The sequence below is a fragment of the Thunnus albacares genome, chromosome 21 (genome assembly GCF_914725855.1).
Source record: "Thunnus albacares chromosome 21, fThuAlb1.1, whole genome shotgun sequence".
NCBI classification, from domain to species: Eukaryota; Metazoa; Chordata; class Actinopteri; order Scombriformes; family Scombridae; genus Thunnus; species Thunnus albacares.
The window spans coordinates 21,831,744-21,850,228 of record NC_058126.1 but is presented as its reverse complement, the minus strand read 5'-3'; the positions used below and the strand labels follow the sequence as shown (position 1 = coordinate 21,850,228).

Genomic DNA, 18,485 nt, shown 5'->3' with positions numbered 1-18,485 from the left:
TGTATTGGTTCAAAAGACCTCTATCTATAGAAGAGATCCCTTCCTCTAATTTTACAGTTTAACTGGAACAAAGTATGTTATTTCACAACAAATAGCCTGCTGTATAGTATAGAATATACCATAGAATAGAGTAGAACAGATGAATATAAAATAGACTAGATAATAGATAAGATTCACCCTCCTGCCTCACATTGAAATTAGAACAGAAGCAGCTTTCCAGACAGTTTGGATACATAAAAGCCATCCAAATAACGCAAAAGTCTGAATGGAGGTTAGAAGCTTCAAAAGAAGACTGTTGTTTTGCCGAAGTCAAACGTTCTGCAGTCTGTTACTTTAAACTTCCCGAAACAGCATGTGTTTCATCATTAAAAAGGAATATTCCTTTGTTTTTCAGAGGGCCCGCTTCTGCTATTCACGTCTCTCTTCATTTGCGCTTGTATTCATTATTTTATTATAAAAGCATCCACCATCTGCTGCTCTAACCTATACGCACGCCTCCTGAAAATCACATAAATCGGAATAAATCAGTGAAAAATAAACCTTCAATAAAATAGAAACGAAATCGTTGCTGTGAGAAGAGAGACAGCATGGGGAAAATGTGTGATTCGAGGATTCGGGCTGACTTTTTGAACTCCGTAATAACTCCGAAATACAGATCCGTTTGGCAAGTGGGAGTTGGCCCGTAACTGACAAACAAAAACGGATTAAAATAATTTAATAAACTCTTTTAATAAGAGCCTAGTATAGGTTACAAGTATGAGAAGAAAGTATAATAAAGCCAATAAAACAATAAAAAAATGGTTTACAATAACATTTTAATAGTATGGGAGGTAAACAATGCCTTAAAAGCAATAAAGGGCAATAGGGTAACAATAAACTCACAATCAGAAACCGTATAAAACACGAATAAAAAATAATCAAAAGAGCGGTACAATAAAGTCTGTAAACTCACTATCAAGCCAAACTGTCTCGACAAGTCTGTAAAAATAATGTAAAAGGGATTTTCTTTAAGTGTTGGCAGAACAGGCAGGTGAGCGCCTTGCGAGTTTGCCAAAAGATCAGCGGAGATCAGAGAGGGCTAATCTTTTAAAAAAATATTGGGATTACTAACCTTGCAGAGTACATAAAAGGATTATTTATATAGATATCAGATGTCACACTTACCGTTTTTGAAAGCCTTGGCCACCAAGAGGATTCCCATGAACAGGATAAAGACTAATCCACAATGCATCCTTGTTTTATCACCAAAAAAAATAAAATTACGCATACAAAAAAAACTTCGAAATTAAACTCCTCCAAAAAAAAAGGTTTTGGTAAGTATTCTTCTTTTCTCCTCTTAACTCGGCAAATAAAGCAGAAGTGTCTCTTTTAACGAAGTTTGGAACTGCTGAGTGCGGGCTCAGGTCGCTGGCATCCTGTCATTCAGCTCCTGTTTCCTCTCTCCTCTGTCGGCTGCGCTCTTCTCTCAAGCGCCGTCCGTGCCATATCCTCTCCAAAGAAGCCAAAGCACACACACACACGATATATGAAGAAACGACCCCACTCCCTTTACGTCCTTACTCCGTCAAACGAAGCCCTGGTGGGAGGTAATCCTTGGCTGTGGAAGGGGGAAAGAGACAGACGGAGGTGTGAGCAGGTTAGGAATGGGTGCCGCTGCCGTGCGCTCTGGACATTCCCGAATCTGTCTAAACGCGCCTTTGCTGATACAAAAAGGACTATAAAGGTACAGATACACCCCTTCCCTAAAACTGTGACCACCTCTCTTCTATAGGCTCAGAGAGGGGACTCGGAGAGGTTGATGATTGGCTTGATAGCAAATAACCAACCTATGTGGGAAAAGCCCTGTGTCTTTTTATATGTATGCGGAGCTGCACACTGAGTCAGAGCACCAGCAGTCCGTTAAGTGACATGACTCTCTCTCTCTCTTTCTTCTCCTCTCTCTCTTTTACTCACCCTCTCTCTCCCTCCCTCTTACTTCCCTTACAAAAGGGAGCAAGGCATTGATGGAAGATGTAGTAGGCCTATTCCAACATGACTCCCTTCAGAAATATTCAAAAACAATATTGCCATACACCACATGTAATAGAAGTTAAAACAGGATATCATAAAGCATCTTAGATTTCAACCATTTAAAAATCTTTATTATATTTAGAATAGTGTTGGGGTATTTCCTCAGGATGTCCGTTTCCATGCCTTTCTGTGACTGATTAAATGTGACACACTGAGCTACATAATCAACCAGACTGCAGCTTCTTATCGGATATCCTCTCTACAATATCTCCAAGTTGTCTTTCTGTGTCTTCCAATCCATCTGTCCCTCAAAAGACTGATTCTGCAGCTCAAATGGAAGCATATCTGTACTGCAGTGCTTATTATAGGCCCAGTTTCTGCTCGGGAGCTAAATAATAGAAAGTGTGTTTTTTTTTTTTTTCTTATCTTCTCCTTATTCCTTGTGGATTTTCTTTTATGCACCAGTAACTATCCAGATGCGCCGATGGTTAAAGCTTGCCCCACAACGGTGACACCATTAATCTGGCACTCTGGAAATTTAGGGGAAATCAATTAAAGCGTAAATTATAGTAGCCTCGAGTCGTTTACTCAAGGCTGCCCTTACTGGGTCACACTGCACAAAAAGGAAGGGAGCCGGCTTGTACTCAGCAACCTCAATCTGTACAATTCTGCATAAAATATAAGAGCATGGAAATACATCATTATACATAATTCGTTTAAATATGCGTGGTGCAATTAGTCTATCTCAAAACCAAAAAATTAAGCTCTAACAAGCAGATTTTATCAGTCATATGCCATTAAAACTGTGAGTGAAATCACGGAATAATGATGGAAAATCTATTATTACCATTTCAGTGCACCCCAACGCATTAATATTTCTGTCAGCGCTACGTGCATAAGACAAATAAAAAACAGCTGCATTCACCTGCGTCTTGAGGACTCGCAAACCCGCAGGCATCCAGCCCTGCTCTCTCCACTTCCAACATGCGTGGAGCACAGTGTACGATCCGATAGGCTTCCTCCTGTTCTGTCAAAATGATACCAGATCTTCTCCAGAGCTCCACAAAAGCGATTTTAAGTTAATTTCCCCCCCAATCCCCTTATTTACGCCGGGGGAGAACCACAGCGCAGTCCGGTTGTGTCCCGGGTCCCCACCGCGCAAAGACGCACAGCCGATGCCCGAAGACTCACTCTCCTCTCCGCGTACAGACTGCTCTCCTCCCGGCTGAGCTCTCCACGTCTCTCTCTCTCTCTCTCTCTCTCCTTTTTTCGCTCCCTCTCGTTCAGTGCTGTCACAAGTGAAATCCGGCCAGTGTGAGAGAATATAGACAGTCCCTAGAATGTAGAGGCAGGGGGAGAAATAATGTAGAGGAACTGAAAAGTCCTAGTCGATCAAATATAAGTTTTTCCCCCCGTCCGTCTCTCTCCGTGCGCCACCGTTCTCGGCTGCTCCACTGACGCAAATGCAGAAGGTTTGAGTCCCTGCCAGCCCCACACGCCCCTTTACGAGGGATGAGTACGCGGGCGCGCGTGATTGTTTGCGTGCATGTGCGTGTTGGTGTGTGTCTCCGCAATCGAGATGCAGATTTCACCCAGCTGTCTCTCTCTCTCTCTCTCTCTCTCTCCTTGCTCTCTACCAGCCTGTAGCCTTTATTGGACGCATCAGAAAGCCACATTAGAAATAAAATGCGCGAACCCGCTGGCGTCTCACACTTGTAAGCCATCTTGAATGAGATTCATTTATTATTTTGGATCACACACACACATTCCTTCTCATCTCTATCTGGCCTTATGAGAAACTTCAAGAATCCTTTTATAAGTTTTATAAGGGTGCAACATAAACATCACAGTAAATCTGGAGCTCCCAATGTGTATTGTAGGGTTATTGAAGTGAAGATTATATATAATGCAGTGTTCACTAAGGTCACTATTGAGCACCATGCACTACAAGTCTCTATAGCAATATCATGGGAATATTATAGAGGTACTATATGGTCTGATGATGTTTTCTGGGAGCCTATAGGGGCCCAAGAGACTCAGTGTTTCAGTGAACAAAGAAGCTGTTCTCTGTTGGTGTATGTATGGACAGTCTGTCTGTCACCCACTTCATCCTCCATACTAAAACCACACACAGACTCCTGAATGCACATGTAAATTTGAACATGATCTGGACACCGGTGATATTTTAGGTGTGAAATGTGACACAGACCATGGTCATCAATTCACAAAATCATTAATAAATTAAGGAATGAAAAAATAGTGTTATTTATGATTCAAACAGCAGGTTTTCATTTAAATGAACACGTGAGTGAGCATCAGAGGAGACAGGGGAGGATTCTGGAGGTCGAAAAGACAGGATGACCCTCGGAGACAATCTTAGGGCGGGACCCCCAAAAGTTTTAATTATAAAAGGACCCCTTAATAAACACATTTACACACCTTCATTTGGTATTGGATGTTTGTTGTAAGATATAAATAATTACAAAAACTGGATAGGTCCTTTGAGTGAACAGTGAGAAAAATGAAACTTTTGGTCAAAACATCCGTTCCTACTTCCGTTCTCATTTTGCAATTCTACAGAAAGGGGAACAAAAGCTAAAACAGAATTCACCCTGCTCCTCATGTGGCTGAAAGTTCCCCGTGTGCCCTGCAGCCTTGTGCCCTGTAGGGGGCATCAGAGCTGGTGAGCAGCTCACAGAGAGCCACCCACTGCTCCTCAGACTCACCTTACTGTACTGCCTGTGCACTGCTGGCTTTACAAACAAATACACTGATTAAAGGTTGTTGCAGACTTAATCACTATATTCAACATTTTAGTCGTACTTCCCATTGCAGAATGGGATTCAGCATTAACACTGTTCTCTTATTTTTCTTTGAAGTAGTGATGGAAAAATAATTCTGAGGTACACTGCTGTGTGTTACTTATTGTCATCTCTCTGTTCTAAGACTTGTGTTGCCCTATGAGAGACACAAGCAGCTTGACATGCATTATGCACACAGTGCATTAAGTTTTTGTGACATAATAGAGCAAGATAAGCCTAGAATCCCTGCACATTATTATTTTTTATTCCTAGAGAGAGAGAGAGAGCAAGAGACAGAGGATCGAATGGCTTTATTCCCATCCCAGCCCTGGTAATTCTCTGCTTGCTGATAACACAAATGTTAAAATGGTGCTGGGCATCTCTATCAAAGGCAGCACTAACTAGCCTTTCGTGTCGTCCGGATAACACAGGAACAATGGCTTAGAGTCATTTCACAAGGGTGCCTGCCTGTGCCGTATCTAAAATGAGGGAGGGGAGTTGTAATGGAACAATAAAAGAGCCATTTAAAGGATTTGCTTCTTCATATATGTATATCCGCACTAATCTTTAGTACAGTCCTGATGAATAATTAGCTCCAATACAAAAGCAGACATTTTATGGCTCCTGTGAGCAGTGGACTTGATTTCATTAGCCTGCCCTTTATTCACCAAAGTGAGTGAGTCAGAGTGAAACATGCAGGTTCAAACCATTTGGCACAAAGTCAGATTGAGGGTTCCACCCCAGTTTCTGATTGAAAAATCTGTCTTTGGAGTCAATTCAACAATCTGGACATGATTTAACACATTTTGGACTGTTTGGGTTGAGAAGTGACAGGAGACAAATTAAAAGAAAAACATGACAGGGGCACGAGGGCTGACTGAATGGTTTGATATGTGAATCATAAGCTATAGCCTTCATAGTCAGATCTCAACCCGACTGTGCACCTACGGGAAATTATACACTGACATGTCAGACAGCACTCTCCACCACTATCATCAATATATTTTGGAAGAAAGGTATACCCTCCAGGAGAGTTCAATAGTCTAAGGTAAGTAGCACTGAAGTTATTCTGAAGGATCGTGCTGGCCCAACACCTTATTAAAGCAACTCTACTGCCAGACAAGAACGTCAATATTAACTCTACAAAACACCAGATTCCATTCAATGTCAACAAGTTTCAAATTCTTGCTTTTTACAATATCTGCACATGTAAAACGATGGTATCGTTAAGGTTAGGGAAAGATCTTTGTTATGGCAAATAAAATATGATTATGGCATGGTAAAAACTTCGTTGAACTTAGGGAAAGATTGTGGTTATGGTTAATAAAAATGTTAATTGTAGGTCTGTAATAGGAGGTGAACCACAGCCCCTGGCATGAAAGTTGGATGCGCTACACCCATCCACCACCCTGACCTCCACAACCTTACTTTCTAGCTCTTAGCATAAAGGGTACACACTGAATGTTGGCAATGACATAAATCATTGGGTATAGAAACTACCAGAAGCTGTGAGGAAACTCCAGAGGGGATGTCAAGAGGAACTGGGAATTATTAAACTGGTCTCATCAGAAACCTGTGATCCACAGTTCCTCTATAAGATTCAACAAGACATTTTGCCATCCCTGAAACACACTTCTCTAAACCTACCAATAGCACCCATCACAACTAAATTGATCACTACCCTAGTTACCCTTATGGGCTTGTAGTTCATAACAGTACCCAAAATGTTAAATTGGGGAGGAGAATCAAGCCAGCTAGCAGCCTCAGGGAAATAAGCAGGGCCACCCATTCAGAGATTTCATCCATTTTCCGATTGCAGCTGCACAGCAAGGCCTGATATTTTCAGCCCTGCTGCCCTAAATGACTGGGTGCAGGATGCCAGTCCTGATGTCATATCATCCAACGTATGTTGTACAGATCTCAGTCAGACGCTGGCTCTTGCTAGCTGCTATCATATGGACCATTTAATCCCTTGGATTTATGTGCTAAAAACCCCAACCTTTGATATATGCTGCACCATATCCATCTTGGCAGCATTTCCTATGTAAAAACAAGTACTCTGACTGTCATGGAGTACATCAGGGACATCACCGCGGCACATACTCTGGACTTTTAACTTCAGTATGAAATGACAGATATGGCATTTCCTCCACCAGCAGGAATATTCAAACGTATGTTCTTGTTCCACTGCATTACAAAATGGATTAGATGTGCAGACCATGAACTTTTAAAGGGACCTTTTTACCTACTAATCATACTGTGTTCCAGTTTCTTCTCCATGACAACGACAATAAAAGACATCTACAGGCGGAGAGGTTATTGTGTATGTGTATAGGGGCTATATGGTTCCCACAGTATAGAGGCTGCTGTACCTGTTTCACAATTTCGGCAGCTAGTGATAATTACTGGCCAAAGAACGTTTCACACACTCTTGAACAGGCTTTCTGGCACAATAGACACACCTTCAAACTCTGTCAGTGTGTCGTAACCCTGGGCTTTTTTTGTTCAGAGGAATGTGGAATGCATGTTTGTGTGTGTTTTATTGTGTGTTTGGGTGAGACAAGAGGTGGGGAAGCAGGGAAAAAGAGAGAGGTGAATGGATTCCAAGACAAAACAGAGAGAGACAAACAGCAGCCAAAGTGAGCCGGCTCTCTTATATTCACTTTCTGAGACTCTGGGTGAAGACATGGGAAACAGAGGAGAGCCTGACAGATCCCTGCACTGCTGACTCTTGAGGGGCAGGGTGGTGCGGTGGGAGGGGGGGGTGCTCAGTCAGATCAAGGCCTGGAGTAATTGCTACAAAGGCAGCGTTTCTCCGCTGAGGCGTTTGGGCGAGGTGAAACTAAGTGTGAACGGAATTAACAGAGGGCTGAATAAAGAGCTTCTTAAGTTTAGAGACATTATGTTAAGAGAGAAAGAACAACGAACCTGAAACGTTTTCAGGGATATTCCTCAATCAAATGGAGGCAGGGGGAAACACAGAGAAAGAGGAGGAGGAGGAGGAGGAGGGCGGGGTGTAGGGAATAGAACAAAAACATAAAGAAATGGCTTCATTGGAAGTAGAAACATTTACAGTGACATTTAGTGAAGCGGGGAGGATGTATGAATAAATATGCATAATGTTGCCGGGAAGCATGGAGAGCTTCTCAGGGGTAGAAGGAGGGTGAGAGTGATGGCTCCTGAATTAATGATGAGGGAGCCCACTGTCTCTCTCTGTGTGTTCATGTGGGTCTGTATGAGTGTCTGCACATGTGACAGCATTTAACTGCAAATGGGTGTGTGTGTGTGAACTTAGGGCACACGCACACATATCCAACTCACTCTTGCAGCACCCCAATTTCACATCATCACTGATGGAAATTACCCAATCCTCGATACCTAATCAAGCGATCATTTTTTGGAGACACACAGATTCGCGATTGTCTCTGATGCTTAATTACATTTCTGGAAAGCCAGGGAGCAAACCGCCTGGCAAATTCCAATTTTTGGTGCAAATATATATTTTTTCCTTTTTTCCTTTCATCTGAGTTAATGTTCTATTCTCCACTCGATTTTTTTTCCTCCAGTTCGCAGGCTGAGATGATGAATATTGTGCTGCTCATCATCTAAAGCACAGGGAGAAGCCCCAGAGATCAGGGCAATGGAGGGGAGGGAGGTGTAGAGCGGGAGGGAACTGTCAGGGAGAAATGCTATGTAGGTCAATGAAGAATTGCACTGGGATATTGCCTCCTCAGCTCACAGTCTGGGAAGCTGATTTGATTTCCAGTGAATCCATCCGACTTGAATTATGAGAGATTACCCTCCCTAAAATCACCTTGGTGACTACCGTAGAAAGCCTCTGCTCTCAAGGGGATCTATACATAGAGATCTATACTGTATATTGGCTAAGATATATACTTAAAGTCTGCCCAACTTCAAAGAACCCTTAGTCATACAGTTCTATATTGTAGAGATGTGTCCTTCAGATACAAGCTGCATGTGGTGAGGAGTGAACTACCCTTCACTCTGTTTATTCATACTTCTACTTTCATACTGAAATACATAATTATAAAGTAGCTGAAATCTGAGGAATTCAAAACTCAGAAATTGTACCCATGAAGCAGAGGTGTGCTCAAGGGCTACAGAAAGTCTTAAAGCCTGCACACCAGCATTTAAAACTATGAAAATTTGCAATGAAATCCATTCATTTCAAAGGAATATCCACAATCAGTACATTTGTTGTTATAAATATGGGCAAATCTTTTGCGTCAAGTTCAACTACAGTGGACTTTGACTTTGCAAATTTGTACTGCTAACCAACAGGAAACAGTCTTGACAGTGCTGACCTTTGGGTCCAAAACAGAGGGAGCTATCATAGCTTATCAGCTATCTTGCAATATAAAAATGATTGTAAAAAGTTAGTTAAATTGTTTGTTCATGTGACAATTATGGGTCTCCATCAGGGATAAAAATATGAAAACACCTCACCCTGACCTTTTTATCCATTAATTCAAGAGTGTGTTGTGATTGAATAAAATTTTATTTGGATAAGATCTACTAAGGTTGAAACCAACCATTAAAAAACTGTCTCATGAACAAACCAACTATCTTTATTTTACACATTCTTATTTATGCTTGTTGAGGGTGATGAAGAGTACTAGATTAAGTCATTGTGCCCCTTTGTGAAGCACTTGCTCCATGCTGTTTATGTAGTTTGTATTTCTCTCAGTAGTGTTGACTGATCACTTGCTGTGGATGGAGTTTCATTGTCATATGTATCAGATTTTCGTTGTGTTAATATGGCAAATGTAAAGCTCTTCAGTTAGTGTTGACTGGACACTTTTTCTTTGTTATAGACACATTTTCTGATAAAGTTTAAGATAGATCTTTGCATGAATAATATATTTAAAAAAGCTATTTTGCTTTTAAATAAAAAAAGGTGATAATTCATAGTAAAAGGTGGTACATAGCCTTCTGATGATAAAGCCATCAAAGCCTCTTTCCTCTGTAAGATAAAAAAATGCTGATCAGAGAAATAAAGCCCCTCCCTGCCACTCATGCTTTGTTCAGTTAGTAATTGCCCCAACAGGTGGTAAACCTAGCTGCCCCTCTGGCCCTCCAACCTCATAGGAGGGTTGAAGACACACAACAGGGTTAGAAATGGAGCCTGAAACAGCAGCACAGTAAGCACAAAGCCCAGTGTCCCAGTAATTAAGAAGAGGAAATCCCAACAATGGCGGCCCAGCCTGTGATGGTAAAGATTAGCTGAAACTGTGAGAAGGGCTACTGAGGAAGATGAGACGCTGCCCTTTTTAATGTCTGTGTGTGTTGTGTGAGTGTGTGTGTGTGTTGCTGGAGGGGTGGGCAGTACCTCTATTAGTCTAACTAGTTACAACTGTTTGTGTGAGTCGGTACAGAGCACTTATACAGTATGTGGGCTTTCATGCTGATATATATATTATTTTTCATGTTGGTATTTTACCATCTTGGTGTGTCTATTGTATTTCTGTCTTTGTGTTTGTCACAAGGTCTGACTTTTGTCTTGAAGCTGCTGCTAACAAAACACTGTATCATGTGACAAAACTGGTGATTTAGTCTTGGATTATTTACAGAAGACTGACAGGATGTGACTAAAGAATCTGAGCCACTGAGATCACAGGAATAAAGCTGTGTCTGATGCGGACTTACTTGGCCAGGAAGTGATAGTTGAACTATGATATCTAACACACACACATAAACACACACATCACGACCACATTTCCCAACAAGACCAAAGATGGTCACGAGCAGTGAAAATTTTTTGGTATGTGTAGAATGACTGCTTTTCGTGAATGAATCATCAGGGACATTTTGCTCGGGAAAACAGAACAACTGAGGGGACTTTTCACATCAAATGTTTTGATGTCGCAGACCATGTGACACAAATAAACTGATTTGAAAGTCATAAAAAAGTTTTTCTGATTTTCCATGAGAGCACAAAATTAAAATGCCAAGGTTTTGGTAAATTATTCACTTGTCAATAAGACTGAAATTCCTCCAGCAGCAAATTGATAGACATTTCACATTGTATGCTGCTCAGGTTATATCATCTTCCTCAGGCTGTGCATGGGCAGGACTCTTTTAAATTAATTTTTCTAAATAAATTTGACTTCCACTCTAAAAGCTAATAGGCTCTCCAGTCTCTTTAGTCAGCACAGCTTAATGGGATTTTAAGGTGTAGCAACAGTGTGGACTATGTTGTTCAATTGTGGCTAACGTTCCTCTCTCTTTAAAGACTGATAATGACATTTAACAAAGAAACTCTAAGGGTAATAGTTTTAAATGACCACAATGTCCTTTTGTGTCTTCAGTAAGTCTTTCTGGTTCAGAACTGCAGTTTTTACATTTTTTTCAGTGCCTCATAGATACTCAACATGACTTTGTGTAATAGCAGCTTAAATCAAACATGCCCGAGTGCCAGATCCATGATGAATGATCCACCGAAATCAGACCTAGAACACCGCTCTGATTCTGAGGTCCCACACTAAATTGTCCACCAGGACAGTTGTTGGAAGATGTTTCAAGTCATACAACTTTAAGGACACAAATGCAAATAGTGTTTGATTTCTCATGAGGTAGCATCAAGTATCTGGCTCTGTGGAGCTGCAAAGAGGAGACAATATTTGAGTTTTAACTGTTTGTATGTTACTTGACAGGAATTATAGTAAAAATACAGAACAGATAAACCTCAAAGCTCATCTAAAAGGATAATTTTTGGGGTGGGTTGGGATTTTTTGGCAACTAATTTTCATAGCTTTCATAGCTCTACTCACCGAGATGCTTCAGCATTGCTAAAGGGAAGTCCAATGGGGATTATTAATTTATCTAGAAGAAGTAAGAAAAGAAGACAAACAGTAAAATGATCAGTTAATCTGTCTGTTTGGAATCTTGATCACAGTTAACATATTAATTTCCTCATTCAGCTTTGACCTGCTGTAGTTGCAATGTCTCTGTATATATTTTATTTTGCGTATTACAGACTTTTCAGTGTTGCTCATTCTCTGTTTTACCTCTAAATAAAATGTTTTAGATAAACTGTTAGTTTGTTTACAACTTGTCTGATCAGTTTCTTGCCACATAGACGTTCCTGTAGTGATTTCACTGAGTTCCTAGATTTAAGCAATATCCAACAAGCCCCTTGTTTGAAGACATCTGAAGATACTGATGCCTTTACTTTAACCTCACACTCAGATATGGTTGTGTTCTCCCCTTACTGTATCTACAGCTACTGTGTGCAGTGCTTTAAAGCTTCACCTCTCCTTCCTGACAGCTCACGGTGACCCCTGAAGTCCTTTCCCTGCTCTCCGTCAATATCTGGAGTTGTTATCCTGACTGCAAAGTGCCGTCGTCGCTGCAGGAACAAACTAACTCCATTTCACCATGTCGGAGTGCAGCCCTCAGAGAATCCAACCTGTCCACGGAGACAAATAGAGACAGACAGCAAGGGAAAGAGATGCAGCAGGACAGAGACTGAGAGAGAGAAGAGACAGGTGTAGACAAATAGAGGCCCAGCTAGAAAGGAACAGACATATTTGGAGTCAGATGCAGTGAAAGGGGACAGTGAGTGAGAAATGTATGAACATCAAGAGTGAGAAATGGAATTGGATGTAGAAAGAGAGATGGAGAGAGAAATTGTGCTCAGCAGAGACAGGGAAATAGAAAGAAGGGCAGCGAGAGTGAGAAATAAAGAGATTTGGAGTTGAATGCAGACAGAAAGAGAGGGAGAGAGAAATAGGGGTTGACAGCGAGGGAGAAAAATGTAATTGGAAGCAGACAGTGAAATAGAGCAGGGGAGTCAAGTAGAGACGTAAACAGAGAGGATGAGAAAGTGAATGAGGAGTATACTGTATTTACATTTTTGTATATTATAAAAGATGCAAAATAAGGATACTGCATAATCTTCAGTGCAAATTATATTAAAGGTTAAGGTTGATGATACTCTATATTTTTCTTATTGGTGACAAATCCCATTAAAAGGCCAAAATCAACAATGAATTGATCCCACTGACAAGTACTGTCTGTGTATCCAAAGCCTGATATATCTTATTCCTCTGTGACATACAGCATTGCTGTCCAAAAAACACATCAGTGAGCCACACCATTGCGTAACATGTTCCTTCACACAGTCCTGCTGCTGTAAATACTCACTAGAGCACCATTGTGTACTAAAAACACTGAAAACAGTCCCAACAAGTGCACTATTTACTTGTATTTGAGTAACACTTGCTAAAAACTACAGTGCCCAGCTGTTTTAGGAAATTATCTCACCATTTTTTCATAAGGGAAACTATATATTTGTGAGCAATTTTTAAAGATTTGTGTCTTCAGTTGGTAGAAATTAATTTGGATACGGAGGTCCGAAAGTATTGACAGAGACCCAGTAGCACATGGTGGGGCTGGTTGTGGGGTTATTATGGGATTCGTTGACAATAATAAATATGTAGAATAATCCCAGTAGAAAACAAAATTTACATATTTGCCATATCACTATCATTTATTCTCGTCTAGCACCTTGGCCCCAGAGAAACATCTTTTCATTCTGTTTTATATGTGAATGTATGGTTTGAATGACAATAAACTTGATAGATTAAAAATACATGACAAAATATAGTCTGAACTTGTACTACACTGAAATGTAACTGCTAAACATGCAGAGAAGACTGTATACGGATGGTTGGAAAGTTTGTTTTAGCTTGTTTAGTCACTGAGAAATGATGATTTATTCTATCAGGTCATTCTTAAATATGTATCGAGAGCGTGAATACATTTTATTGTTATTCTCATGCACTATTTCCTATTTACATTGACTTTCAATTCATAACATTGTCATTTGCTATTCTGTATTTTGCTTTCAGTATTTTTTGCTCCAGCAAAATATATTCTTTTATGTATATACAGAGTATATATATATATATATATATATAGTGGGAAAAGTGGGAAGGACAGAGACAGAAAGACAGACAAACAGAAAGAGAAATAGAAAGTGAGAAGCTTGGGAATATAGAAACTTCTAGTTCCACTGCTTCCACAGATTTAGTGGCTTTTTAAACAGAGAACACTGTTATCAAAAAGAAAACCAACCCAGTCCCTAGTGAACATCAGCACTCTTAGCACTGAGCCTGGAGAAGTACATGTTTATTGGTATAGTCCTCTAACACACGTCGTGGCAGTTAATAAGTAACTCGAATATAGTCTTTTCACTTTTTCCTGACACGATTCTCAAGATACCAAGAGGCCTGGGCAGCATGGCTTAAAAACACAAATACATGCCCCCGCCCCCATATATATAATTCACTCAAAATGATTAAGTATTTCATTTTTTCAAGACAGATAGATAGAGACAAAATAAACACACATTCGCACAGAGATGCGCACAGCCATGCTACTCTGTTTTAATTTGCTATAAAGCCTCATGAAATCATGCTGCTAGAGGAAGCCAGGCCCGTTTTTTGGACGGCGGACAAAAGCGACAGCTCACCACAGTTCCTCCAGTCATATTTTATGGTTAATTATAAAGCGTTTGATGAGAGTGGCTGTTTTTTAAAAGGCCAAATGGATTGGATGGCTGCGAAGCTACAGTGTTCACAGACTAGACATATGGCTGGGTGTAATCGCCACAAGGTTTCAGCGAGCGCTTAAAAAATGGAGGCCTGGCATGAGAACACAACAACACAAACAACACACTTGTTCCCAACACATTGCATTCTTGTTAACTGTTACTTTAATTTGCAATTGGACACAATCATTTCAGGCTCTGTTGATTTTTCATATGCACCCCCACCCTCGCACTTCTCCTCGGCTTCACTGATATGAATCCAATGCCACACTATGAGCTAGTATTCTGTGGCTGTTCTGCAATAGCGTGTCTGCTCAGATGTCAGTTTATCAGCTCCCTTGTTTCTGTAAGACTAACAGTTATACCAGCAGCAGACTGAGACTGACATTGTGATGTTGTTGACCTTCTCCGACCCCATTTGTTTCACTGCCAGCTCGTCTGATGTAGCGATATGCCTCTGTCTGTTTTATCAGTCCTGGTCGGTGCCTCTCCAACTCTGCCACCCTCACAGCCTCACAATGGACCCTTGAGGCACACATACACCCACCATGACACATACGTACAGAGGTTAGCTTGCCTTGACATGCTGGTTGTAATCAGTGTCACATCACATTGTGTGCAGCATATCCAACAACTCGCCAAATGAGGCCTATAAAATGAAGTGTTCTTCTCAGCTATATGGTTTCTTGTCTGTTCTAGCCCTCTTTTCCCATTACACCGCCCAATCACCCTGTCAAGCTGAGGAAGTGCGCCTAAGCAGACACTTAATTTGTCTTGTTTTGTTATTAGCTCTGTGGCCACGGAGCGACCCGCAAATACATGCCCCCCGTATTGATTTAATGTCACCCGCTGCATGGCAGTGATGCACGAATCGTCCGCCCTCGCTTTGGTTTTTACAAAAACTGACGGGACATCGCATTGTAATGTATGTCACACATTGACGAGATACAATGGGCAACGGGGTGACAAGTAGGACTGATGGCATTTGATAAAGTGCTCCTTCACTGCTTTGAAAAGTCAACACATACGGCAGGGCTCTCTGTCTGCGATGATGAACTGATGGAGGGCTGCCTCAATGCACCAAGGGCAGGAAATCCTGTCTGTCCGATGCTCGTGCTTCTTATCTGACACTTCCTCTGATTATAAAGTTTATATCTCCTGAGTATCAGATTGTTTACAATTTATAAACAGGAAGATGATGCTTGATATTGATATTGATGAAATTCAAGGATGACAAGTCTGTACTTTCTTTAGTGGAGGATATTTTACCCAAATTGTTTTATCACCAAATATTTATTCTGATTGACAGCTTGTCATTTTGAGATCAAGGAATTTAATTTAATTTTAAAGTTTGTTTTTTTTATTTATTGTGATTAAACCCTGTCATTCTTTTTTTTAAAAAAATTTTTCAAAATTATTCATAAGAAAGCAAAATGAGCATTTTTCTTTTTTTGTGGTCCTGAAATAGTAACAGTATTTTGTTTCAGGCATGTAGGAGCTTCTTCTGGAAAGTGTCAAACTGACCCCAAACACTACTTGAGAATGTTCCTTGGTAAAAAATTACTTTAAAAAGAAAATTTGAACAAAAATGTGACTATAACATGGTCAATTTGTATGATAATTATAAATAATTGCATTATTTATAAAAACCTTATGCTATCATTGGCTTCTCTACACTTGCATGTTTAAGAGAGGAAGTTTGGCCGCATTAGCTAAGTATCAGCAGATGTGGTGTTTCAAAATGGATCGATTTGCCGTTCCACAGGGAAGGACACTGACACAGTGACAGACTGCTTTTCTTTTAACCATAAAAACAGGAGGATCCTTCTTTTGTCACTAGTGAGTACACACACACACACACAAAGATCTTAAGTCACTATTTGCTGTCAACAGCTGGAATAAGTACTTTTTAAGTATTCTTGTTAGGACTATTTATTAATCATTATCACATTCATAATGTCATTGTATGAGAGTATATGTGTAGTGCGCTCTCATTTCCACAAATTGCTCACTTGTTGACCGGTTTTAATAATAAGCCAATTAGACAGTTAGTCAGTGCAGTTTGTACAATTGCAGCTACGTCAACCGTCCAGTTTTCAGTCCTGTCAGTGTTTTTGCAAATATTTTTTAGCAAACAGGACAGATGGACATGCTTGTTCATGTCAGAGCATTTATCTGACAGATCGATTGTGTTAATGTTGTTGCTATTAAACACGCTTAATTGTGATTAAGAGCATATTCATTCATGTTTTGTTGAACTTCTAACTTAATGAATAAAAGTGATTTGCTGTTTATAACTGTTTGCATAGTTTGACAGTGTTGTGTCTAACTGGGCTTGGTGATGTATGGCTCTCGTTACAGTCTGAAAGCAAGACATTCATGCACAATCAGCCCCTTGGCTTGTTGAAGCACATGGTCCTCATAACAAACACCAGACCCTCTTTATATAGCTATATAATACATGATTATCAATAGTATTATTCACATTCTTGTTTATCTGTTTTAAACTTACTGGTTTAAAAATAAAGCGTCATCTACTGTTAGTGCACTTATGATCCCTGCAGCTCCAACAATTACAATTATCTGCTTCTGCTACTATTTTTGAATCTCCAGGCAATTCACTCGTCAGGGTCATTGAATAACTTTCTCACAATCACGTGCAAAAAAAATTCAAAAGGGCTGTGTATGCCCACAAGTTCTCCGGCCTTCTTCACAAAACCCATCAAGAATGTTAGACCTTTACATTATGGGATACATTGATGTGGTTAATAAGACATAAGTAAAAGTACACAGAGACAAAAAAAAACTATGTCCACATACCCTTGTGTACTATTGGTCTGGGGCTGTTTGTCTTGGCTCCTTCATTCCAATGAAGGCAAATCTTGTTGTTACAGCACATGATCATATTTTAGACAATAGTGCGCTTCTAACTTTGTGGCAACAGTTTCCTGTTTCAACAAAACAATACTGCTGTGCACAAAACTAGGTCCATAAAGAAATGGTTTTCCCAGTTTGGTGTGGAAGTATTTGACTGACCTCTGCATAGCTCTGACCTCAACCTCATCCAACACCTTTGGGATGAACTGGAACACCGACTGCGAGCCATGCAACCACCCGGCATCAGTGGCCGACCTCATTGATGCTCTTGTTGCTGAATGGGAGCAAATTCCTGCAGCCAGGCTCCAACATCTGGTTGAAAGCCTGAAAACAGAAGAGTGGAAGCTGTTAGAGCAGCAGATTAATGCCCGTGGCATTTGGGTGTAGTTCTTGGATGCCCGCATACTTTTGTTTCATGTTCCTTTAGCCATATTGTGAAGGATTTTTGTCTTCAGTACTGATTTGATGTGATGTGTGTTTGGGTTTAATTTTAACTGAAAAAGTCTAACTATTCTCAGTTGCCTCAGACATCAAGGATCTCAACTGTCCGCAGTCTTTTATACTCTGGAATCAGATATCTGCAGCAGACCTAAATGAGGAAGGCCACAGTAACTCCAATGCATACTGCAAAGGAAATGTTGATTTACCCAACAGTTTACTCTAATTGCTCATCAACAATTTAATTCTAAAAGTTTCCATGTACTTTATAAAACGAGGTTTGATGTTTACTTTGTGTCAGAAGGTGTTTTCTGCCTCTTCACATGTCTTCGTCATACTCGGTTTCCAGGCAACTGAAGGGCACAGTGATGAGAACAGCAGAGTATAATACAAGGCTGGCATAGCTGCAGCAGGAACTTGACAAGTTTAATGAAGACAGGCAGGGAAACAAAGAGGAGGGAAAAAAAAAAGGAACAGAAGCCAGCGATGACTGCAGGTCAAATGAACGAGGAAAGAGCGCAAGCACAGCGGCTTGCAGATGGCTTCCAAGTCTCCCACAAATTCGAACAAGACCAAAGCCTGGCCTTGATATATGTGGTAATAAAGTTATTGGGGACCTCATACTGTAGGCAATTTGCTTCAGGGGGTGATTCAACAAAATGACCTCACTTAGATATGATGCTGCTTTGGAAATGGCTCTGACAGTCTGCCTTGGTGAACCCACAACTCTCCCAAAGCTGTTCTGATAGCAACACATGTGGAATGTTTTATTTGGCCTGGCTACA

At 40.5% G+C, this 18,485-nt stretch overlaps 1 protein-coding gene across 12 annotated transcripts in view; it reads right to left on the bottom strand.

The window, feature by feature from the left end:
- The window catches only part of nrp1a (neuropilin 1a), a 189,421-nt gene that overhangs the window by 57,427 nt on the left and 113,509 nt on the right, over positions 1-18,485 (bottom strand). For 5 of the 12 annotated variants that reach the window (XM_044339007.1, XM_044339006.1, XM_044339004.1 and 2 more), the window contains 4 exons: positions 17,422-17,586; positions 12,084-12,341; positions 11,603-11,654; positions 1,165-1,597 (listed from right to left, as the gene is read on the bottom strand). In XM_044339007.1, coding sequence (XP_044194942.1) covers positions 1,165-1,267 — 103 coding nt within the window. In that variant the 5' untranslated portion in view covers positions 1,268-1,597; positions 11,603-11,654; positions 12,084-12,341; positions 17,422-17,586. Of the gene's footprint in view, positions 1-1,164; positions 1,598-2,935; positions 6,690-11,602; positions 11,655-12,083; positions 12,342-17,421; positions 17,587-17,991; positions 18,155-18,485 lie in introns of those variants that run through there. The other 7 variants (XM_044339005.1, XM_044339002.1, XM_044339009.1 and 4 more) reach the window with 7 other exon arrangements.